Raw genomic sequence first — 24,568 nt, forward strand, 5'->3', positions numbered from 1 at the left:
CGCCTATCTTTGTTTTTCGCGTATTTCCAGTTCTTGTAGTAATATTAATTCTACGGTTTGTTCAACTAGCATTCTATTGCTGTCTTCCATTCCTAACTGGCGTGTTTTTAGCAATTTACCATTTTTGCTTTCTTATAGGAGGTCGCCCTAAGTTTTTATTTCGGAGCCTCCTTGTGTACACCATGTACCATGTAAACTTGTATGCGAAAGTTCGTTTGAAATAAACCTGAAACCGAGCAAAACCGTGTGAAATCATTACTCCCGCAGGGAACTAGAAACTCTCCCTTGTGGCCTTGAAAAAACTCCTTTCGGAAGGCCTACAAAACCGCCCCAGCTTTGCAAAACTCCATTCAAAAGAAATATATGCTTCCCTTGAACCTCCTAAAAACTCCCCTCGCGAGGCCTACAAAACGTAAAACTCCATGCAAAAGAAGTAAATGCTTCCCTTGAACCTCCTCAAAACGCCCCTAAAATAACATAAGTACTTCCCAAGGGAGCCATAATAAGCTCCTATTCAACCGCCTAAAAAGTCCATAAACATCACTTAAAAACGCCTTGAGGAAGTAAAGAATACTCCATTTTGATCTCCTTAAATTCTCCCTAACATTTCTTAACACTCCCTAACTACCTCCTTTCTATCACCTAAAAACACCCTGTTTTGAGGAGGTAAACAAAACCTCCCTGTTCCATGTAGTAAAAAAAACTCCTACAAGGAGGATCACTAGAGGACAGGCGAAAAAGAACCTCTAGGGAGTATATGGGTGGAAAAAAAGTTTAGAGTGTGCGTACTTGCTGCTTCGATTTGCTACAAACCTGTTGCCTTCTTTTTCCGATATTTCTTCACGCTTAGAAGAAGCTGAGTAGGAGTTCGGATGCAGAACGGAGCGGAAATACGGATGATCTGTTGTGGCAAAAAATGAAGGAAGCTCACGCTAACGTGTAAGACTTCAAGGTAGTGAAGCTGTACGCAACCTTTACGACCATCACGACGGTTTCAGTTTACGAGTGCAGCCGATTTCCTTCTTCTTCGCTGCCGCAACGACCTTTACTCCATCATGGTTGCTATCAATTTGAGCTTCCTTCATTTTTTTTTTGAAGTGATAATCATTGGACATCGCCTTGGAGGGGCGTACTCTACGACGTGCCTTTCTCGTTCCGAGAAAGTGTTGCAACGATTACGGCGAGCGCTGGAGTTTCTTTTTTTTTTTTTTGCCAATCTTGGCCAATCTGCGTAAGGGGTTTTGCTTGCCTTGACAAACATGTGCCGGAGAAGCTTGGCGGTCGCCGCGAGATACGCACACGCGAGCGCTAGGCATTTTCTTGGTTTTTATAATTGCCGGGCGGTCACCGCAATCTTGGCCGATCGCCCTAAGTCGGTATACTTGGTTTGCTAAACTTGCGCAGGGGACGCTGCGCGGTTGTCGCGAGGCACGCACCTACGAGCGCTAGGCGTTTTCTTGGTTTTGCTATCTGCCGGGCGGTCGCCCCTAGGCCCGCGCTTACGTGCGCGCGCTCGGCGATTTCTTGGTATTTTTTACTGCAGACACGAAAAATGACGATTTGCTAAACAGCCTCGCTGTTAAAACAAATTGGTGAAAATTTATTTTGCTGGATTTTCCGCTTGAGTGCAACACCAGCGTGTTTAATTAATACAACCTAGGGTATTGTATCAAGTTCAGCCTCATCGGTGATCCGAATCATGGCAGCATTGTCAGATTGCCTCGCAAATACCCTGGAACCGAATGTCCACACGGATCTCCAATGGCGTTCTTGCTTGCGTCTGATAGCCATGCCAAGAAGTCGTTTAAAAGTTGAACACAAATGCTTATTGACGAAGACGGCATTCGGGCTGTCAAGCCCGATTTGCGAGTTAGACAGACTTGTTTTCTTGGCCTTTCCCAGCGTTATGTCACGTTTCGCACGAAGTTTAAAGGAGCCATGAAGACAAAATGCACGTTGGGTTTATTAGAAAGAGTGCTTAGTCCCGATAACAATGATACCAACATCATCGCAATCTTCGAACAAATAACGGAGATATTAAAGAAAACGTTTGAAGCAGTCGCGACCCCCTAGCCAATTTCCCGCAACTTTTCTATGACGTCAATGAACCTTGTTGGTGCGTTTGGCGGCCGCCTAACTGACCTGTGGCGACAACACATGACTGGACGTCTGTAATGGGGCATCTAGTTCCACTTGACCGCATCACTTGAATGCTAACGTGCAGTTAACGCACTGAAAATTATGTTTTATTGTTGGCCCGTATGACGTCATCCTTGCTCATAACACGTCACTGTGGCGCAAAATTTGAAAGTTTTTAAATATTTCTTGCGTTTTTTTCGTTAAAAAAACAACTTTTGTGGCTGTAATTGAGCTGAGTGAGATACTGAATCCTCGTTCTTTCAAACTAAACAAAGTTGTATTTTCTCTTCATGGCTCCTTTAAACTGCACGACAATGTTAGTTTTTTCAAGATTCCTTGTCCACATCCGACGGCAAAAATCGATATCGGAAGCCGTTATAGGCTTAACGATAGTAGTACCAATCCGTGAAACAATGTTAATGACCTGTTCGCTCTTGGGCTTCTCGACACTTTGAATTTCAACATTACAGTTCCTCGAGTACTTTCTTGATTTATGATGCGCCTGTTTTTGTTTGCGACTGAGCGTTTTTTTTTTTCAAAAGTTGTGGATCTAGTACGCAGAGCTTCATTTTCACTCCTCAACTTAGCATTCTAGGCAATTTCAGCTTTTAAACTTTTATTTAGTTCTTCTATAGCGGTGTAAGAATTCAATGCTTTGGATCATGTTTTTTTTTGCTCATTGCGGAGCTGGCGAATCTCAACTCTTAAGTCTCTCTCAAATTTTATCTGTATTTTACCACCACACCTGTATTTTATTACCACACCAAACTCATTTGGGGTGTCGGACGTTTTCTACGATGCGACGCAGCATGGTGGTTGCGCGGCCAGGGTCCGCTGGTTGCGCCAATAACCATAGGCTACGCTTGTTCCTGGCTGTGCGTGGTGGCAAGGCAGGAGCGAAATCCTCTTGCGGCGCCAATGGGCCCGTCGGAGGCAAGCTCGGGCCGCCCAGTCGCAGCGGCGACAAAGCGCCAGGTGGTGCGCCAGGTGGTGCGCCAGGTGAAGTGGCGCTCTGTATGGACACAAGTAAAAGGTCACGCTCACTGATGCTACCGCCACTCTCTCCACAAAAAAAATACATTGATTTCTGACTAGAAACAATAATTTGGGCATAAATATATACCATCACCATCAGCCTATTTATGTGCAATGCAAAGTGAACACCTCCCCTATCCACTTCCACCAGCTCCTATCCTGCTGCTTACAAATGCATTTTTTGCCAAAATTCACCCAAACGTAAAAATTAACAGCCACAGTTTAAAATTTATCACGCCAGCACTTTCCGAATGCCGTATGACGGGCAAACGTCAGGGAGCGATTGTAAACCGTATACGCCTCAACGTTACTTTCGCCAACCACCTGCACCAGACATGACGAGTTACCTCCGTTTTCTGTCACGATTGTATACGGTGAGGACATCGAACTCGTGCTGTGTGTGTGTCCTCGCTTTACTACCTCACGGTTCATCAGGAAGACGACTGTGGGATTCCTTGGTATGGTCGCCTGGAACGCAGACGGCGTCGGCCTGTGGCACTCGACCGCCCTCACTAGCAGGGCTACAAGGGCTCTGGTGCCCTTTCACTGTAACTGCGGCGTCAACAAAATTCTCCGAACGGTTCCTCTAACTATATACTTCCGTGCGAGTGTTGTGTGCGCGTTCCTGCGTCAGTCAGTGCGTTTGTCTCTCCTCATCTCCACCACCCATTTCTCCTCTTTTCATCGCCGTATGACCTCGCCAGTGAGCCCGGCAAAGACGCAGTTTCCGCACAAACCAGGAGAACAACGAACATTTTTGACGGCATTTATTCCACATGGCAGCGCAGATGTCGTTTTTATGCACAGAAGCAAACGATTTCCCAGTAGTGGACAGACGGGCCGCATAAAAAAGGAATCTCACGACTAATCGTGAGATGGTGGATTCCTTTATCTTGCGACATAAATGTAGCAGCAAGGAATACTCGTTTACTGCGCACATTTACGGAGAATATAACATTTTCTGTTACTTCTGGACTTCTTTCTCGTCCGAGACTAACGCTTGAGCCTCTATTTCGTTCTACCTTGATTGGGCAGCTGTAATTTGTGGCGTTGGGGTAGAGGTAGAGCATCCGCCTCGCGTGCAAAAAGGACCATGGTTCGAATCCCGGTGCCGCACAATCCCCACCAGATAAAAAAATCCGCGTGTTGAAATTGCTGATGGAGGCTTGAGGTGCGGTCTGATCCCGACGAGTATTGCCGGTAACGCACTGCCTCACCAGAGCAGGATTTCCCACCCTGATGTAGTAATGGCCACAACCTCCCGTGAATACGCCAATTAACTTTCGACCCTCAGTCCCCAGCGGCTGCGAAGCAACTGATCATGGCGGCAGTCAGACCTGGGACGCACCAGAGGGCGCTAAGAATCCCTTGATTCGGACAGTCTACCATTGGAACCTGAAACTTATGTTTAACACGAGAACGTTATTTAGTGAGGCGGGTCTAGAGGTGTTGTTCGAGGAATTAAAGGGCATTCAATGGGATGTAATAGGGCTTAGCGAGGTTAGGACAGGTGAAGCCTTTACAGGGCTGAAAAATGGACACGCCCTGTGTTACCGTGGTCTCGTGAACAGAAGAAAACTGGGAGTGGGATTTCAAGTCAATAAAAGCATAGCTGAAAACAGACGAATATTATAGCATTTACGAAAGAGTAGTCTGTCTTGTAATTAGGTCTAGTAAACGTACAAATTCAAGGTGGTACAGGGGTACGCGCCTACACCCATCCATGACGACGCTTCTATGGATAACTGGAATCGGCAATGACTCAAGTAAAAACACAGTATACCATAGTTATGGGAAACCTCAATGCTAAAGTAGCCAAGAAGCAGGCTGGGTACGAGGCAGTTCAAAACTATGGCTTGTGTTTTTCGAATAACAGAGGGAACTTTTTAGTAGAGTTCACATACCGTAATAATGTATGCATCATGAATACCTTCTTCCGGAAGCGGGAGAGCACCAAAGTGCACGTGGAGAAGCCCTAATGGGGAGCATAAAAATGAAATAGACTTCATACTACGCGATAACGCTGCCGTCGTGCAGGATGTGAAAGTTCTCAGAAGGGTGATGTGTAGTGACCACCGTATGGAAAGATCTCGAATTAGGCTATATTTGAGGAGAGACCGTAACAAGCTAGTCCGAATGAAGCCGATCAATGAGCTAACAGTAACACGGAAAGTTTAAGAATTCAGGATCGTGCTGCAGAACCGATATTCAGCTGTAACCGAGGAAGCAGAGTTTTACGACAATCTTACACGCATTATCATGAGTATGCAGAAGTCGGAGGTACGATCGCTAAACAGGATACTGGAAAATGTTCCCAGGAGACGAAAGATTTAATTAGTAAACAGCAAAGCGTGACCGTCTCCAGCCAAGTTGAGAGAATAGAACTGCCGGAGCTTTCGAAGTTAATAAGCATAAGACAACTGACATAAGGAAGTATATTATGGAGAGGATTGAGCATGCTGTAAAGAACGAAGGCAGCCTGAAACCAGTAAATAGGCGTCATAGGCTTGGGGAAAAAATCGATGTATGCATAAAAAGACAAGCAAGGCAATGTCATCACAAAGTCATAGTAGCCGAGGAGTTCTATAGAGATTTATACTCGTACAGTAGCCGCAACATCCATGATAATACCGAACGCGGAAGCAGTTCTGAGGAGGTAGGCATCCCACCAAAGAAGAGAGAAGTAGAGAAGGCTTTGAAAGAAATGCAAGGGGGCGAGGCACCAAGGATCAGACAACAGCAAACCCCTTGAAGGATGGCGGGCAAATTGTGCTCGAAAAACTGGTAAACCTGTATACGCAATGCCTAATGACCGCGAGTGCACCGAAACCTTGGAAGAACGAGAACATCATGCTACTCGATAAGAAAGGTGACATGAAAGATTTTAAGAATTACAGGCCGATCAGCCTACTGTCAGTCGTCTACAACGTACTTACCAAGGTATTGGCTAACAGAATTTCTGCCACCTTATAGATTTCAGTCAACCTAGTGGACAAGAAGGATTTCGTAAATGCTAATCAACAATAGACAACATTCACACTATAAATCAAGTGATAGGGAGTAGCGCGGAGTATACTCAACCCCTATATATAACTTTCATATATGATGAGAACGCATTTGACTCGGTCGAAACATCAGCAGTCATTCAGGGATTACGGAACCAGGGGGTAGATGAGCATTATGTAAGAATACTAGAGGATATCTACAATGGGTCCACAGCTACCATCATCCTCCATGAGGAGAGCAGTAAAATACCTCTACGGAAGGGCGTCAGACATGGGGACATATTCACAGCATGTTTACAAGAGGTATTCAGAACATTGGATTGGGAAAAGGCAGGCGTAGGGGTTAATGGAGAATACCTCAGTAACCTCAGATTTGCTGATGACGTTGCCTTGCTGAGTATCGCGGCGGGACGAATTGCAAAGCACGATTACCGCACTGGACAAGCAGAGTACAATCGTGGCCCTAGAAATCAACATGCAGAAAACTAAAGTAACACTCGATAACCTCGGGAGAGCACAGCGGTTTGAGATAGGTGGAGAGGCAGTGGAAGGGGTGAGAGAATATGTCTACTTAGGCCAAGTTGTGAACCCGCATCCCAGCCTTGAGGCAGACGTTATTAGAATGATAACAGTAGGGTGGAGTGCATTTGGCAGGCTGTTATGTCGCGGCGGAAGCCGCAGAAGGACGACGAAGCGACCACTGTCGTCGACGATCACCAACCAAAAACTGCCTTTTATTCAGAGGCATGCATATATATACAGAGGTCACCTGGTGGCAAGTAAAGACAACATAAACCGAATCGAAACCGAAACTGAAACACTACATATTCCCCTCCTTAAAAGACCAATGTTAGTAATTGTTAGTGGATTAGTATTAGTACGAAAATACACAATATTTACAAATATTTACAATCACACATAGCATGTGCGCTTCACAATAATGTCTGATGTACAACTATGCAGCATACATTCGACGACTGCTACATAACAAACCAATTCAGGAACAAAAAAAAAACAAGAAAAACACGCTTGCAGAACCACTGAAACGTCTCCACAAAGTCCACGTAGCACTCAAGTTGTGTCACTGCACCAGTCTACACACACACCAGCTACACACGGTCCCCGTATCGATCCGGAGGTCTTCTGTTCCTCGGAGGCTGGACCCGACGTTGAGGTACTGGGTGCTTCGACGCAGCTGGCGCTGAAGCTTGTAGCGTGGGCGTAGCTGGTGAAGCTTCGGACTGCGCTATTGAGGAGCGATCCTCGGGTCGCTCAGGCGCCAAAGGCGGGGTTGCAGGTTCGAAGACAGCGTTATGCGGATTCCACGCGGCTGATGGCGCAGGTACCTTAGATAACTTCGAAGCGTTCCAAGTTCTTCCATCGTCGAGCCGGAGCGTTGATGGGCCTTGTTGGTGGACAACCTTCTGTGGGTGGCTAAACGCGAGGTCGCCCTTAGCAGATATTCCGGGTTTCTTAATTCGCACAAAATCACCAACTGACACTGTTGTCTTCGCGGCCCTGCGACGGTCTGTGTACTCCTTGCTGTACCCTTGTTTGCTCTTCACGCGTTGGCGTAGACGACAGAGTTCGGAAGCAGGATCGCTGAAGAAAGTTGGTGATGGGTGGCCCACAACGTCAAGACGTGTTCGCGGTAGCCGCCCGTGTAGGAGAACGGATGGTGCAAAACCCGTAGTGGCATGTGGCGTGCAGCGATATATAGCCAAATAGTCTGTTACCGCTTGACGAATCGGACGTTGCTCTAACATTGCAACCTGTACGAAATCCTTGAAGACACGGTTGAACCGCTCTACAAGTCCGTTCGCTTGAGGGTAGTAAATGGAAGAGTGCACGAGACGGATGGCGCGATCATTGAGGAACTTTGTGAACTCCGCAGAGGCAAACAGGGGCCCATTGTCGCATACTATCACGTCCGGGTAACCCTCACGGGAGAACACCGAAAGCAAAAAGTTTATGACGGTGCGGGATGACACTTCACTGCAGAATTGAACTTCTGGCCATTTCGAAAAGTAGTCGATGAGTAATGGCGTATCTGCAGTCGTGCGGTGCTCTCTGCAGAGGGCCGACGATGTCAACGGCCAGCTTCTCCCATGGGCGTTCTGGCAAGGATACTGGCTGCAAAGGAGTAGCAGCAGTTTTCGCACTTTTGTCAGCCATCTGACATATTCTGCAGTTCTGGATGGAAAGTTCCACCTGTCTATCCATGCCTGGCCAACAGAACCTTTCTCTTAGTCGAGCTTTTGTCCGAACTATACCCGGGTGAGCTTCGTGGGCAGCAGCGATTACTTGCGGCGTGAGAGACAAAGGAACGACGATTCGTTCTCCGCGCAGGCGCAAATTGTCAACGACCGACAATTCTCCGCGCACCAAGAAGAAAGGCTGAAGTTCACTTGAGAGCGTCTTATGTGCAGGCCAAGATGTGGCGACATAAGTCGCGACTTGCTTCAAGTTGCAGTCTTCACGAAGGGCCTATTGAAACTGCTCCTTGGTGAGGCAAGGTAATTCAACAAAGGACACAACCTCCTCGAATAACGCATCTTCCTGCGGAGACGGAACTGGAAGGCGAGAAAGGGCATCCGCAACCTGGTTTTCGGACCCTTTCCGATACTCTACAGTATAGTTGTAGCGAAGCAGCCGTTCCGACCAGCGTGCGATGCGAAGGGGGCGGCGGCCAGTGCCTTGCGAAGAGAGGAGAGAGACCAAGGCTTGGTGGTCTGTGCGCAACGTGAAATGCCGTTCCCACAAGTACGTATGCCAGTGCTCGCATGCCCAAACGCACGCAAGCGCTTCACGCTCTCCCACTCCGTATTTCCTCTCCGCAGGTGAAAGCGTTCGCGAAGCAAAGGAAACAGTTCGCAACCTGTGGCCATCGACCTGCTGGAGAACAGCACCCAGTCCGCAATCGGACGCATCAGTGGACACTACGACCGGAAGGGACGCATCGAACATCTGCAGAACTTGGCTGGACGAGAGCAGAAACTTTATTTTGGCGAAACTGGCATCTACCGCATCAGTCCAAATGAATGGTTGGTTCTTTCGGAGAAGAGCTCGCATAGGTTCTACCACATCAGCAAGACTGGGAACAAACTTGGCGTAATACTCGACCAGACCAAGAAAAGAACGGAGACTAGTAGCATCAGTTGGCGCAGGAGTATTTGTAATGGAAGAAATGTTTTCCGGCAGTGGAGAAATGCCTTGCGCTGTGATCTTGTGTCCCAAGAAGGAAAGTTCCTGTACGCCAAATACGCACTTGTTTAACTTGAGCTCGGCTTCCTTAATGCGCCGTAGTACAGCGATCAGGTTGGTCAAGTGTTCCTTTTCATTTTTCCCAAACACAATGATGTCATCGATATAGAAGAGAACACCAGAGCATCCTTGAAGGATTTTGAACATAATTTGTTGAAATGCAGCGGGGGCGGACGCCAACCCGAAGCACACGCGTTTAAAGCGAAAGAGACCATCGTGAGTAATGAAAGCGGTCAAATCGCGGCTTTCAGGATCGAGCAAAACCTGGTGGTAGGCTGATGCGAGGTCAAGTTTCGAAAAATGAGTTGCCCCAACTAGACTGTGGAGGAGTTCTTCGGTGTGTGGAAGAGGAAAGCTATCAGTCACTACGGCCTTATTAGGCTCCCGTAAGTCGACACAAACACGAATACCTCCATCCTTCTTTTGAACAACAACAATCGGAGAGACCCATTCTGACGCATTAATGCGCTCTATCACATCCAACTCCTCGAGCCGACGAAGTTCTTCCGATACCGGAGCTCGGATTGAAAGGGGAAGGCGGCGAAGTTTTGCTACAGTAGACGGAACTGAGAGCCGAACTTTGACACGCTGTACAAAACCTTTGGCTAGGCCGAGGCTGGAGTCGAAAAGGCACGCAAACTCATTGCACAACTCTGCTGGAAGGCATGCAGTTGAAACTGTCTCCTGGCCTGGGGCTTGTACGTTGGTAGCACTAGTAGTTGACGCGGTAGTGTCAAGGCAGCGGAGGGACGAGCCGTCAATCTGGAGCTGAAGGGCCTTAATGGCGTCAATACCAAGCAGCGATGTGCCTTGCGAAACAACGTAGAACAGAACCGACGCTTCGCGTTCCTTGTATACGACCTTCGATAAAAAGCATCCTCGCACGGGGATAGGCTGTTTCGAGTAATCTAGCAGCTTCACACGGGGCGCGAGCAGCAGCGCATGCCCGGCAAAATGCATATCGAAAAGATCACCCGCCAGAATGGAAACCGAGGAGCCCGAGTCGATAAGAAATGTTAACGGCGCATGCCCGACTGTTACCTCGACGTGAATACCGGCGCGGCTAGATGCGGTCACCGACAGAATGCTCACAGCTTCGTCGGGCAAATTCTGGTCGCTAAGCTCGCGGACAGGAACGTCCTGTTGCTTCTTTTTGCATACTGAACTAAAGTGCCCAATGAGCCCACAATTATAGCAACGCTGACCTTTCGCTGGGCAGCGGGATGACGCGGCACGATGCTGGCGCGAACCACAACGGTAGCAGTAAGAAGAAGAGGTGGGTGGGCGCGTACATGAAGCAGGTTGGTGGGTGTCGGGATGCGGGCGCGTTTCGGTACGAGGTGCAGGCAGAGGCGTGTCGCTACGCGAAGGACGGGGGCAGTGTTCATTTCGACTGCGGTCGTGCGGCGTTGAGCGAGAGCTTTTTGATATACGCTGGACGGTGCCTGAAGCAATTTCTCGAAGGTCCTCACTAGCCTGTTCGATTTGTGACGCTAATTGTATTGCTCGGAAGAACGAGAGGGTGGAGTCCTCAAGAAGAAGGCGTTCGCGAATGTGCTGGGACGAGACCCCTTCCACGAACTGGTCACGAAGCGAGTCTTCAGGTGAAGCAAAAGAACATGCAGCGGCGAGCGCACGTAGTGCGGCAACGTACTCCTGAACAGACTCCCCTGGGTGCTGAATGCGACGGCGAAAGCGGTGCCTTTCTACGACGACACTGCTTGAGGTTGTGAAATGTTGCGTTAAAGTGGCTACAGCTTCGTCGTAAACAGAAGGCTGAACGGCGGTGGCCTTGCTAGCTTCAGTAAGTTTGTCGTCGGCGGCCTTGCTAGCTTCAGGAAGTTTGTCGTCGGCGGTTGACTCACCGGTCTGGGAGGCATCCGTTGGAAGCGGTAGACTGGAGAAGACACGTTGACCCTCAACGCCGAGGCTGTGTAACAGCAGGGCCTTGCGACGTTTGGGCGGAAATTCGGACGCTCCGGATGCCAGCAGGTAGTTTTCGAAAATTTGGTGCCATTGCGTCCACGGAAGAGGAGGGCGGCCGCGTTTAGGCAGGAACGGGGGCGGCGGAGCAAGCCCGATGCAGCTCATGGCGTCGAAAAGATGCAGGCGTGGTTACGCCCCCCGAAAAAGACGCATCCTCGTCGCCATTGTTATATCGCGGCGGAAGCCGCAGAAGAACGACGAAGCGACCACTGTCGTCGACGATCACCAACCAAAAACTGCCTTTTATTTAGAGGCATGCATATATATACAGAGGTCACCTGGTGGCAAGTAAAGACAACATAAACCGAATCGAAACCGAAACTGAAACACTACACAGGCCTTCTCAGATAATTAATGGGAGCCTGCTATTGTCCCTGAAGAAGAAAGTGTACGACAGTTGCATCTTACCGATACTCACCTACGGGGCAGAAACTTGGAGGCTCAATTAAAGGGTTCAACATTAATTGAGGACGACTCAGCGAGCAATGGAACGGAAGATGATAGGTGTAACATTAAGGGACAAGAAGAGAGCGGAGTTACTCAGGGAAGAAACGCGTGTTGAAGACATATTATTAGAAATTAAGAAGAAGAAATGGGTGTGGACAGGCCATCTAATGCAAAGGCAAGATAGCCGTTGGTCATTAAGGGTAACAGAGTGGATCCCTTGTGGGGATCACGACTTTCACGCGAACCCCTTTCTGGCTAGCTTCCCATCGCGGCCGGCGTGCAAAACGCACCTCGCTCACGCTACGGGAACCATACGGGAAAGCGCCAGCGACCGGACGGTTTGTTGTCGCCCTGGTGGAGGCGTTGACCCTTTTCCCCTCTGCCTTACCCGAGAACCAGTTCTTCTTCGATACCAGCGCCACCAAATGGCGAGGTCTGGTGGGTTGTCGCATGACGAGAGGACGGTCTCTTGTCTTGAGGATCCGGTAGTGCGCGGCCGTTTCGGCGCGCTGGTCCTGACCTGGGGAACGCGCCACAATGGGACGCGTCCGGGAGAGCTGCGGTACTGCAACCGCACTCGCGCGCGCGACGGTCCGCTGCTCCGGTATGCCAATCGGTGAGTCGAACCATCTCGATCTCTAGCGTTGTTTAATGCCTCGCTCCCAGTGTTACCGTTATGGCCTACGATCAGTCTGTATGCAGTGTATTTGTTTTGCACGTTGCAATAAATGCTGCCATTGATGTTCTGCCCTCGCCGCCTCCTGCCTTTGTCTGTCTCCGCAAACAACGAACCCGTCCGCACCCGGCGCTCGCAAGGCATGTTTGCTGAGCGCGGATGGCTGCGGGGTGGAAATCACTAGTGTGTGAAATGTAGAATCCCACACCCTAGACAAGGCAAACGTGGTAACGGGCGGCAGAAAGTTAGATGGGCAGATGAGATCAAGAAGTTTGCGGGGATAAATTGGTCACAGTTAGCACATGACCGGGATAATTGGAAATCTATGGGAGAGACTTTTGCAGTGCAGTCTAGTGGCCGTACACAGGTTGATGATGATGAGAATGTATATGTGGGGGACCACGTGTGTCCCCATGCCTTGCTTACAGCCAGAAGGCTGGCGCCGCCGACGGGGCCGCAACCTGCAGCGGCAAGGAGCGCACTGAGTTTTGCAGACTCTCGCGCGAGACAAGACGCGGCCTTTCCCACCGGCCTGCCCTATCAGCCTGCGAGCACCTTCCTCCTCCCTGGGACCCTTCTCTCCCACACAGTAGTAAAACTGCGCGCGGGGGGCATTTTCCCCGCGCAGGGTCGAAACGCCCGATCGCACTCTCGACCACCAGGCAAGGCGAGTCTCCCCACAGGAGACGAACTAGGCCGGCGGCATAAAAGCATTGACGGACTCTGCTATGGCTTAGCGAGCTCGTGGGGAATTGGCCCTCCGTACAAGCTCGGTACAGCTGCTTCCTTGTACATAGTGTACATTTGACCTACTGCGGAGTAAAGCGCACTTCATCGACCTCGCCTTCCTCTGAGCTCGTCATTGGCACCTGCCGGTGAGTCGATAGGACCCTCATCGGCGTCCGCGCGATGCCACGTGTTGAATCGCGGCTCTGGTTTTACTGTTCTGGCTTACTAGCCCAGCGATACAGCCCATTTAAAGCCCCGAACCCCACAATCTGGCGCCAAACACGGGTTTACAATGACGTCTCAATGGCCTCGGTCTCCGCGGGCGGAGTTGTCATTTTCCCTGGAAGGTGGCCCAGCGTCGCTTGAAGGTACAGGCCTGCTCGGTGTATGCGATCCAACACGTGATCCGCTACTGCCAGCCTACTGAGAGAACACGCCTCGGCCTTCTAGCCGCGGCAGTGCGAGCTCCGCTGACGCACGACACGCTGCAAGCACGCTCAACTTCGCCGCATCTGCTCCCCCGTGCAGTGACCCCACCACGGTTACGCCGCCAGCACGTCGGGCACGCCACTGCACCGTTCGGCGCCAACACGGCCGTGCAGTACCGGCGAGTTGCCGCGTTCTGTCTCATTTGAGTGCCCTCGCTTGAAAGACCTCACCACGTGCACAGGCCGCCCGGCCCTTATCATCCAACACCGCCTGGTTCCCGCGCGCCTTCCCTCCGACGGCACGGCCGCGCAGGCAGCCTTCGACCCTCCGCAGTCGAGCTTGCCTCAGCTGCAGGAAATGTCGCTGCACGGTGCTGATCGAAACCGTGACGACGGCGCTGCATGTTCAGCCAACGACTAGACCCGTTCGGAGAGATTCTTTCTCCTCCAGGCCTAGTTTGCAGAGCAATCACGGTGTTCCTCAGTACAGTGGGTTACTCACACCGCTTAAGCGCCTCGGAATACCTCGAGATTTTGCAGCGCTACCAAACAGACACGAGAGCAGATGACAGCGTGATGGTAAAACACGTGGCTTCGGGAGCTGTTAGCTGAGGCCAAAGAAAGGTGGTAGCAGCTCGTTGATCACCGCGCTCATTCTATGGAGCAGTTAAGGACTCTCTTCTTGGACGAATTCCTGCGTCCAGAATATGAACGGCACATGTTCCACGACTTAGACCTTCGTACCCAGCATCGGGACGCCTCTCTTCGAGTACGTCAGGGCTAGCAGAGCCCTCAGCGTCAGATGCAGCACAGGCGGAGCGGGTAATCAGTCAAGCCCATCCAACCATTGCAGCGCACCTTGCGGCGGCTATTTGACCGCCAGGGCGAAGCGCATTCAGGGAGACATACTAGCCACGCCCCACCGCCAGCATGCCTCTCCCTCGAGCCCCGTTGCGCATGGAGGGGCTGCCACGATTCGCCTACTCTACTCCCGCACAGTGCCCTAACAGAAACGCTGGATGAGAGAGGGCAGAGCAGTTCGCGGGACATTTTGCACCGCGCTCTTAATCCTCACCCGTACTCCATGCGACCGGGTAACGCCACCAATCACAGCTGAAATCGTAATCACGGGGACGGCTCAGCACATGGGAGACCCCATCGGGACGGTCCTACGGCAAACAACAGACCGCCTCCCACGCCAAACAGCGCACTGCCACCACAGCGCGGCGCGGTTGTTTCCTATAGCTGAAAAAAGCCGGGCCACCCCGCACGCGATTGCGTTAACCCCCCGCTGTCCGTATCACGCAAACGGGGGGAAGCATGCGGCATCGGCGCCGGCGGCGGGGTTGTGCACAAGCAGTCGGTTTCCCCGATCCCCGACCTGCTTCGCAGCCTGAAAATTTGTGCTAGCTTGTAATCGCAAATGAGATATGACAGGTTCGTTCATTGAAGCTTGTGAAGAGGAATCTTTCATAAAATAAAACGGAGTCTGACGGCGGCCAACACGTGGAGCAACAGGCACGGCCAAAGACATACACACACACACCGAATACGAGGACACCTAAGAACTGCCATGATTGCGAAAGCGGTTTGTCCAATTGTGAAGTGAAGTGAAGTGAAGTTTATTTCCTTTTCATAGAAAAGAGGGGACCGAGGCAAAAGGCGGTTAAGCCTGACGAGGCCTCGGTACCCTAAGCCTGTAAGTAGTACAGATGCAAGCGCAAAAACACTTAATACATAGAATGGGCAGCAATCAAAATACAAAAGTACTATATAAGCAGTAACACTTAATACATAGAATGGGCAGCAATCAAAATACAAAAGTAATATATAAGCAGTAACACTTACTAGAATACAAAACATGTGCACAATCATGGGCAAATACAAATTGATACTTGTGCGAGTTCAATTTCGTACACACGTATGAAATAAAGTAAATCATTCGACTTAAGTACTTGCGGGAAAAAGATAGAACAATAGATATATACACTTACATCCATATACACACATACATACACATACGCATATATATCAAAGACGGTAAGCTGCATTTTTACATTAGAATTTCACCTTCAATCAGATGCTGTTTGATCTTTTTTTTGAACATGTTTCCAGATAGAAAAAACTCATCAGGAAAGGGGAATTTGTTTAGCGCATTGGGTACTTGACAACTCAGTTTTTGTTCACCGTAATTTGTTCGCGTTCGCGGAACTCTTAGTTTTACTACGCGAAGATTGTAACCTATGTTGCTATCAGGAACAGAGTACAAGCGATTCTGGTGAATGTATTGAAGAAGCCGCAGATAATACACTTGGTCGGATTTTAATATGGAGTGTTTTACAAACAATGGTTGCGTGCGTAAGTTTCGTGGTGCACCATAATATCCCTCAATAGCCCGCAAGGCTCTTTTTTGCAGGACAAGTAATTTTTGGTAATTGGAAGACCTGGTCGTACCCCAAACAAGATTACAATAAGAAAGTCTTGAAAAAAACAGGGCATTATACATAGACACTTTTAACCAAACAGGCAGTAGATTAGAAATCCTATAAAATAGGCCAACAATTTTACTTAGTTCAGAAGTAAGTTTGGAAATATGAACAGACCACGAAAGATTTTCATTAAACCACACACCAAGAAATTTTTGGGAAGAAACTTGGTTGATTGTTATACTGTCATAATGAATATGTAAACAATTAGTTTCCACGGTGTTGATGGGCTTGAAAATAATATATTTCGTTTTGCTTATATTTAAACTAAGCTTATTCTTGTGTAACCAACAACGAAGGTTGATTAAATAAGCATTGACCGTATTTTGAAGCGCCGGTAATGAACAGGAAGAGAAGAAAAGATTAGTGTCATCAGCGTACATCACCAGATCGGGAGAGTTATGTATGCCGGCTAGGTCATTGATATATGTAACGAATAATAACGGCCCTAGTACTGATCCCTGTGGGACACCATGCTTAACCACCTGTATATCAGAGGATATGTTATTTGTTCGAACATATTGGGACCTATTGCTCAGATAACTCCGCAATAGGTTCAACGCAATACCTCTAACCCCATAGTTACAAAGTTTCTTCAGAAGGGTCTCATGGTGTACGCAATCAAATGCCTTGCGAAAATCTAAAAATAGGCCAAGGGTACATTTTTTGTTTTCAATATTATCTATTATTTTGTCTTTAACAACTAACAGTGCTTGCTCTGTGGTCTTATTTTTCGTGAACCCATATTGTGAATCAACAATCACATTATATTTGTGCAGAAAATCGGCTATCCTAGAATTGATAATACCTTCAAAAATTTTTGACAACACAGGCAGAACAGAAATTGGTCGGTAATTCGACAGTTCATTTATATTGCCTCCTTTATGTACTGGAACGACTCGGGCCAATTTGAGATCTTCAGGAAAAACACCAGTTGACAGCATTAGATTTGCAATGTGTGACAAGACATCGCATATAATGGCGCAAACGTGCTTTAACGTGATCACTATTATATCATCGTACCCTGCAGATACGTCATTTATTAAAGAAAAGATCAATGTAGCTACTTCTTGAGGAGTTGTGGGCGCGAGTACTATAGAATTGAGTAAGGGAGTGGTGAGGCTCAGTGAGCTATTTACAGGAGTTTGCGTGACAGAATTTGGAGAAGCGACATTAATAAAGTAGTCATTCAGGGCATTTGATAGCTCGTGACCAGGTAATTTACCATTTTCTGTGATTATTTCATCAAGTTGCATAGATTTGGTTTTATTGGTCAAGTTGTTGACCTCTCGCCAAACTTTACGACTACCATTTTGAATGCGGGAGAAATTTCTTACATAGTAGTCCGATTTCGCGTTTTTTAAATCTTTGTTGAGTTTATTTCGATATTTTTTATACTCAGCAAGTAGAGTGAGATTTCTGTTGTTGAGAAAATCGTGATACATGCTATTTTTCTTCCTGATCCTTGAGTAAAGTGATTGGTTCATCCAAGGATTCTTAAACTTCTTAGGAATGATTTTTCTTTCTATTTGTGGGAAGGCGGTGTTATATTGGGTTATGAACATATCTATGAAAGCAGAATATGCTGCATTGACTTCCGTGATCTTGTATATGGGCTCCCAATTAGTATCTTCGATTCGTTTGTGAAAGTCGTTGAGCGCAAGATCATTGAAATCTCTGATCATATGGGTAACAGTGTTTGTTATGGCTTTTATTTTGTGAGGTATGAAGCAAAATATCGGCAAATGGTCACTAATATCGGAAGATATTACGCCAGACTCAGTGGGCGGAAGCTGTACATTGGAGATACAAACGTCTAATAATGTGGCCGTGTTGCAAGTTATTCTAGTCGGTAAAGTGATATAATTAATACATGCATACGAGGAAAGGAGACTCTGCAATTCCCTTGCATGAGCGGCGTCCGATAATAGGTCAATGTTTAGGTCACCCATTAAAATGAAGGGTAGCTTAGTGGAGTCGAGGAAAAGGAAGAGGCTTTCCAAAAAATCGAAGAATTGTGATTTGTTACCCTGAGGGGGTCTGTACATAGCAACAACGATTATATTCTTGAGAGATATAGCTAAACATTCAACATTGGGATTTGTGATTGTAACATCGCCAATCACAGAATGTGTGTTACATTTTTTAACATATACAGCAAGCCCACCCCCTCTTCCATGGGGCCTGGATAAACCATTGTAAACATAGTTATCGAAGAAGCACACATCGCTGTCAGTGCCAAACCATGTTTATGAGAAAAGCATAACGTCGAACTCAATCGACAGTGACCCAAGTAATAAATCAACCTCGTCTCGCTTGTTTTTCATGCTAAGAATGTTAACATGGAAGGCTGAAAACAATTTTTTGTTGACACTGCTAAAGCTAGAATTAAAGTGATCGGTTTTGTATCTAATACAGGCAGGTAGAAAATGCATGGTGACAATTCAGGGGTGACGAGCATGCTGCAAACGTCTCATTCTTATTTCGTCATCTTGGTCAGATCAGACAAGTCCTGTATCCTCACAGCGTCCATTTGTTCGTCTTTCCGCGCAAAAACTTTTCCTCCGCTCGTCCAGACAAATTTCCATGCCACTTCCTTTTTGCGGGCCATAGCGGCACCAAGCAGCTGTTTGTTGGCCTGAGTAAGATGCTCGTTGACGTACACTGCGTTGGCCTGAGATAAGCCGAGCTGCTTAGTTGTGAGCTTCTGCTTCCTAGCCTTAGCAAGAAGCGCGTGGCGCTTATCTCTCCGGACGAAGCGAACCACGATATTGGTCTCGCCTGGCTTCCGCGTTGGGATTCGGTGACACGTAGGTCCTCTTATTATCATCATCATTCCTCTTTTGCTTCGGATTATTTTTCTTCTCTCAGTCACAATAACTGGATACAACCCTGAGTTTTAACCGCAAAGCAACGAGGACGTTACCAGAGATGTACACCCTTTGTCAAAATTTTGTGGGCCAATCCAAAGCCTTTTCGACCAAAAATAATTCAAACTTTAAATATGACAAAATATTTTAAGGCAATAAAAAAGAAAGGTGCTTTCTCTAGATTTCCTGCATAAAAAGTTTCATCCTCGCTCGGGACGTAAGCTTGTACATTGAATTTTTTGCTGCCTGCGCAATTTCCGGCTTGGCCCGCGAAATTTTGACAAAGACTGTACGTACACTTGATACTTGTGCTACAGGTAACCCTGGATGTAACGAACGTCCATGTAACGAATTTCTGGATTTAACGAAGTTTTCCAATACCCCATTGTCAGCCTCATTGCAACCCATGCGTTCGCGACCTCTATGTAACGAAGGTGCCGCGACGGTTAACTTTGATGTAACGAATTCGCTACGGCGATGAGCCATTGTTTTTTGCAGTTTTTCTGGAAAACTGGCTGGAGAAATGCACTAATTTAGCGAACTTCGCCCGCACCGCAAAATACCGTGCGTTTCCAGTGTGAATGCGGTGTTGTTTAGGTGGTATGCCTGCCTGTCGGCGTGTGGTCGCGCGTCTCCGCTGCTATTTTGCGGTGTAGGTTCGGCGGTGATGAGTTCTGCTTCCGCAAAACGAAAAGTTCTGTCTTTTCAGGACAAGGTCGCAATTTTAAATGCCGTCGCCGCCGGCAAGAAAAAAGAACGTCGCCGCCCGGTATAGTACCCCAGCTAACAGCCTATCAACAATTTTTAGTGCGGAAAAGAGCATCAAGTCCTCGAAAATGCGCCCTTTCAGCATACGTTTGGTTCTTGAAACCGGTTAAGGCACCGAAAAGTGTCAAAACTTGTAATTAAAGGGACACTGAAGTGATTTGCAAACATTGCGGGATTACTAGCGCAAATTGTCGTCCGGTGTCCACAGGCCATATTTCGACCACTGTGAGCGCGTTTACGCGAATTTATTTAGTAGAGAAATCAATTCGAAAATGCTGTCCTCCTCTCTGCACCCTCGCCCATTTTCTGTGGCGTTTTCGTGTGACATCAGGAGGAGATGAGCTGGCAATTGTCTGCGCTTCTGCTCGGCTCGCCGACCTTCCGACAGAGTCAGTCGTCCCAGCGTTTAGTCCGCCGGCTGCCGACGGGTCGTCGCAATTCGCTCGCTCAATTGAAACTAAGCCACAACACGTTTGTGAATGAAGGAATGTGGCTTTCGTTACTTTGTTAGTTTGTACACTGTATCAAGCTCCGAGTCCGGGTCGCTCCACCCAAGCGTTGCACAAGTGCACAGGCGAAGCTTTGCTGACTGGTACGCTAGTAGGAAAACCTAAGGCCACTTGAAGGCGGGAGAAGAGTCAGCGAAGTCAATATATGTACTAAGGAAATAAAATCAACTGAAACTTTTACCGTACAGCGCAAAACTAGGGAGTAGTAAACACTTTTTTTTGCGCTGGGTGAACATGCACAGCGGTCAGCAGCACGACCACACATCTGCGAACGCGTTTCCGTCTAAGAAATGAAATTGCTAGACGTGAGATATTGTGGAAGTTTGGGGGACGCTTACTGCACAGCGCTATACGACTAATAGTCACCTAAGCTGCTTGAAATGCTATAACTACATAAAAGTGTAAACTGGTTATACATTATATACGTTATATTATCACCGCTGGAAGCGCTGGCCCGTGGCCGAGTAGTCTGTAGCGCTAGGATTTTGTTTTGCAAGTCAAAAGTTCGAATCCCTGAGGGTACTTTGTTTTTTTTTTTGTTTTTTTTTTTTTTTTTTGTAAGTTGACTTTTAGATGCGACGCTGAGAGGAGCATCTCTTGCCGGCGGCCCTGTCCTTCCTGCGTCGTCGTTGTCCGCGTCCGCACAGCTGCGTCTCTCCTCCGCTCACCCCCTCTCCTCTCTCCGATAGCGAACACTCTCGCCCAACATTTGCGGGCGCGTGGCGCAGCGCACTCTCACTCCGCCGGTGGGCGGCGCTGCGCGCTGTGCGCAGGTGGAGTACTCTCTCTCTCCGCGGTATCCTCTCCTTCGGGTGCGCTACGCCCGCATCCCCGCGCGTGGAACCCAACGATGTGATTGAAACGCAATTCACGTTCACTACGCGTTTCACGCAATTCGACTAATCGACCCAACGGAAACACCCAACGGAGCCCCCTTCAGCGTCGCATCACACTAGGGTTCCCGAGAGGGGAGGTGGGCGTAATTTTTCGTTTTCGACCGATGTTTTCTATTCTGAGTTCCCCATTTTCGGGCCGTAACTTTCACTGCTCCACGAACGAGTTCACAGAACGCGCGCAGGCTGACACTGACGCGCTAGCGAGTTCTCGTTGGCGTGCTGTTGCCATAAGCACCGACTGCTTGCGGGCAGTAGGCACAGGCCAGAATCAGCAGACCCTTGGCTTGGCGCAAACACACTTTTTACGATACAGGCATGAGTGAGGCAAGCTCCAAATATGGGGGAAAATCGCATGGCATTCGAACGCCTGTGGGGACGCGGAGGGCGTTCATCCAGTGCGTAGGCCTCGACTAGTGGTTGCTACGATTGCAAGCCGTCCTGGGAGGCTTATCTTAGGCATTTTACAGCCGACAACATGCCAGAAGCGCGGTACGATGATTACTGAGATACCGAGAATGCCCATGCAACGATGCCGTCCGAGGTCAAGCATGTTGTTTTACAGAATCGAAATTGAAACTTGCTTGAATGCTAATCTTGGACATCGTCCAATCACGGTGCATCTCCTCCCGTCGTCACTTAGTTGGTGCGGCCGCCGCATACCGCGCATCGTAGTTTTTCTTCTTTCGCGCTTTATACATTAATTAATATAATTACCTACTTATCTACCTGATAAACGACGAAAAGTGTGTTAATTTGAGCCAGTCTACGCAGTGCAAGCAAAAACGGGAGCTTGACAAATTCGCTTCCGTGTCCCTTTGAGTTACGTTTGTGAATAGGGGGTAAGTGACCTTGCCCCTTTGGAGTGCCGTGTAGTGCCTAAGCTTGCGGGAGAGCAGCAGGCGCAAATCACGCGGCTTTGCACTGTGAAATAAATCCTTGAAGGGTGAGTTCACCATCAGTGACGTCTAGCATTGTGGTTTCCTTTCTTCTTCATTCACGGCAGCCTTGACCTGCATGTAACGAAAACTTGCGAATTTTCGACAACTTTGTTATATCCAGGTTTAACTGTATCAGCGTGCTCGAACTGACTGATTGACTGAAAGTAGTCATGCGCTCCCCAGGAAGCGTTCTTACATATGTTTCTAACTGGACAGCCGCATTGCATTCCTCATGACCGCATATAATCTTTTCTTTGTTCTTCTCTGCAACGTTACTCTGCCTGCCCAGGAAAGAGGACATTCAGTGGAGACGTACTTTGTCGCTCAACCAATTATTATGCAACGAGTACTCCGGAGTACGTGCCAGAGCCGCCCAGCTGTGGCGGGGGGGGGGGGGGTGTAGTGTCGCTCCCAGAGGTCCAATACTTTGAATCTCATCCTGACCCAAGTGCACCTTTCTTTCGCCCTTTGTTTTTTATCCTTTCAGCTGTCGGCCATTGTGTGTACTATCTGTTCGCCATCTCCTGCGTCGTCTATATGCCAGGGAGGCTGGGTTTTCACCTACCCAGTCCCCTAATGCGTTCGCATTACAAATGCTCTTGCCTGCTAGCTTCATTACTGACGTCACAACAGTCAGCCGAGACAGAGAGGCCGCTAACTGGTTAGCGAGAATTATAACTTGTATCCTCGCCGATTATACTTACTTGGCCACTTCGAAAGTCACATTTCTCAGACGAGCTCTTGGGGACAAGTTCACTCTGCGTGGTGGCGCTGTACAGGAGTGAGGGTCGTTGCTTGTCCAGTTGTGCTTCCATGTTTTCTTGGGCAGCGGACACTTCACTTCCGTTGGGGGAAACAAAGCAAAAAGAATTATCTCTAGCCGCGATGTTGAACTACGGCAACTTGCATCAAGCTCTCAAAGCAGCCTCAATCGTAGTTTTAACACGGTTTCCGACACGCTTTCAAAGAATGGGCTTCAAAATCAAATTTCATTTGCTTCCTCGGTGACCTGGCACTGCGCTGGTGGCCCACTAGGCTAAACGCTGCGTTAATCTTTTTCGACAAGCGCCAAGGGACTTCGTGCAAGGAAGAAGTGAAACACTTCTTCGACGGAATTTCTCACCTCGTAAGATCACACTGTAAGATCACAGTGAGGACATGATACTCGTTGTTACAGAGGTAACAGCAGAAAAACACTTCATAATATAAATTTCATCAAGATTGTATACTGCGTTAGAATAGAACAACACTGCGGTAGAAGCTCGATGGTAAAGACATTATGTGACTACTGTTTGAAAAAATGGAAGTTATGAGATACGCATATGTGATGAAATAGAGAATTTGCCGAAAATTCACATGCTACTGAGGTAAATCGTTCCTCAATGGCCCTTATTGACAGGCAGTGACTATACTAACTAATGACTTCGGTATGCAGCCCTGAACACTCGGTAGCTTCTAATGCCAGTCAGCCCTCAGTAAGTATTGAACAAGGAAACAGAATTCGAGCCACCGACCTGCGGTGCTGCTTAAGTAGTGAAACGGAAGACGGAGCATGTGAACCCGGTCGCAGCGCAGCGAGGCGGAACAAGGACATCTGGGGCGAACGTTTCTCGGGCGATGGCTCGCGATAGGCATGTGTGCGCGGAACTTTTTCCATATGTGGCTCGCTCTTGTGAGGCGCCCACGGATGCTCTCGGCGCCCCGGGGCCAACTTCCAACTGCTTGGCATTCTGTGGTCCCTGGCAAAACGCGCACTCATTGGGCGGCCGATCCCCCGCGTTGCGAAGTGTGCTAGAAGAGCGCCCTTGGGCATGGAGCTTGGAAGGCGAAAGGCGATGTGTACGCCAATGCAACGCGCCGCCACGAGCAATTATTGTAGAAATAACTAGCAATTGTGCTTATAGCGCAGCGGGACCATTGCGACGGGCGATACGAACGTTGGACAAAACGCCTCTCCCCACCCCCCCCCACACACACACACTTGTTTATTGCCACACCTAAAGGGCGTCCGTGGTGGGGGCATTAATCGAGGGGTGGTACAAGTGGCACAGGAAACGAGGGAGGAGGGGTTCGAGCCTAAATACCTAAATATCAGGCACGTTCAAAAAAACTGATGCGAAAGTGATTAAAAACTAAGAATACATGGCAGAACGCGTTTTACATTGAGACCTAATACGCGTTGAAACAGCTTGTCAGACACACCACAGCACTAGAGTGGTAGAAATAGACGTAGAATTGACATTCACACAGCGACAAAAAGCTGTACATTCGACACAAAAGGAACAGATGCCAACATAATATGGGCACGCAACACTCATGTACTCCAGCTGCCCTGAGAACGATGAACACAGAAAGAACTGTAAAAAAAGAAAAGCAAAGCAAAGAGAAGGAA

The 24,568-nt window shown here is 48.4% G+C and overlaps 1 protein-coding gene across 2 annotated transcripts in view; it reads right to left on the reverse strand.

The window, feature by feature from the left end:
* Window positions 1-1,722: 1,722 nt before the first annotated feature.
* Window positions 1,723-24,568, reverse strand: part of LOC144156331 (uncharacterized) — a 239,488-nt gene continuing 216,642 nt past the window's right edge. Inside the window, exons 12-13 of one of the 2 annotated variants that reach the window (XM_077688314.1) lie at window positions 22,881-23,016; window positions 1,723-3,151 (exon numbers count right to left, since the gene is read on the reverse strand). In XM_077688314.1, coding sequence (XP_077544440.1) covers window positions 2,909-3,151; window positions 22,881-23,016 — 379 coding nt within the window. In that variant the 3' untranslated portion in view covers window positions 1,723-2,908. The remainder of the gene's footprint in view (window positions 3,152-22,880; window positions 23,017-24,568) is intronic. The other variant, XM_077688315.1, reaches the window with a different exon arrangement.

The sequence above is a fragment of the Haemaphysalis longicornis genome, unplaced genomic scaffold (genome assembly GCF_048455015.1).
Source record: "Haemaphysalis longicornis isolate Haplotype H1 unplaced genomic scaffold, Haemaphysalis longicornis Haplotype H1 scaffold_1, whole genome shotgun sequence".
Classification (NCBI taxonomy): domain Eukaryota; kingdom Metazoa; phylum Arthropoda; class Arachnida; order Ixodida; family Ixodidae; genus Haemaphysalis; species Haemaphysalis longicornis.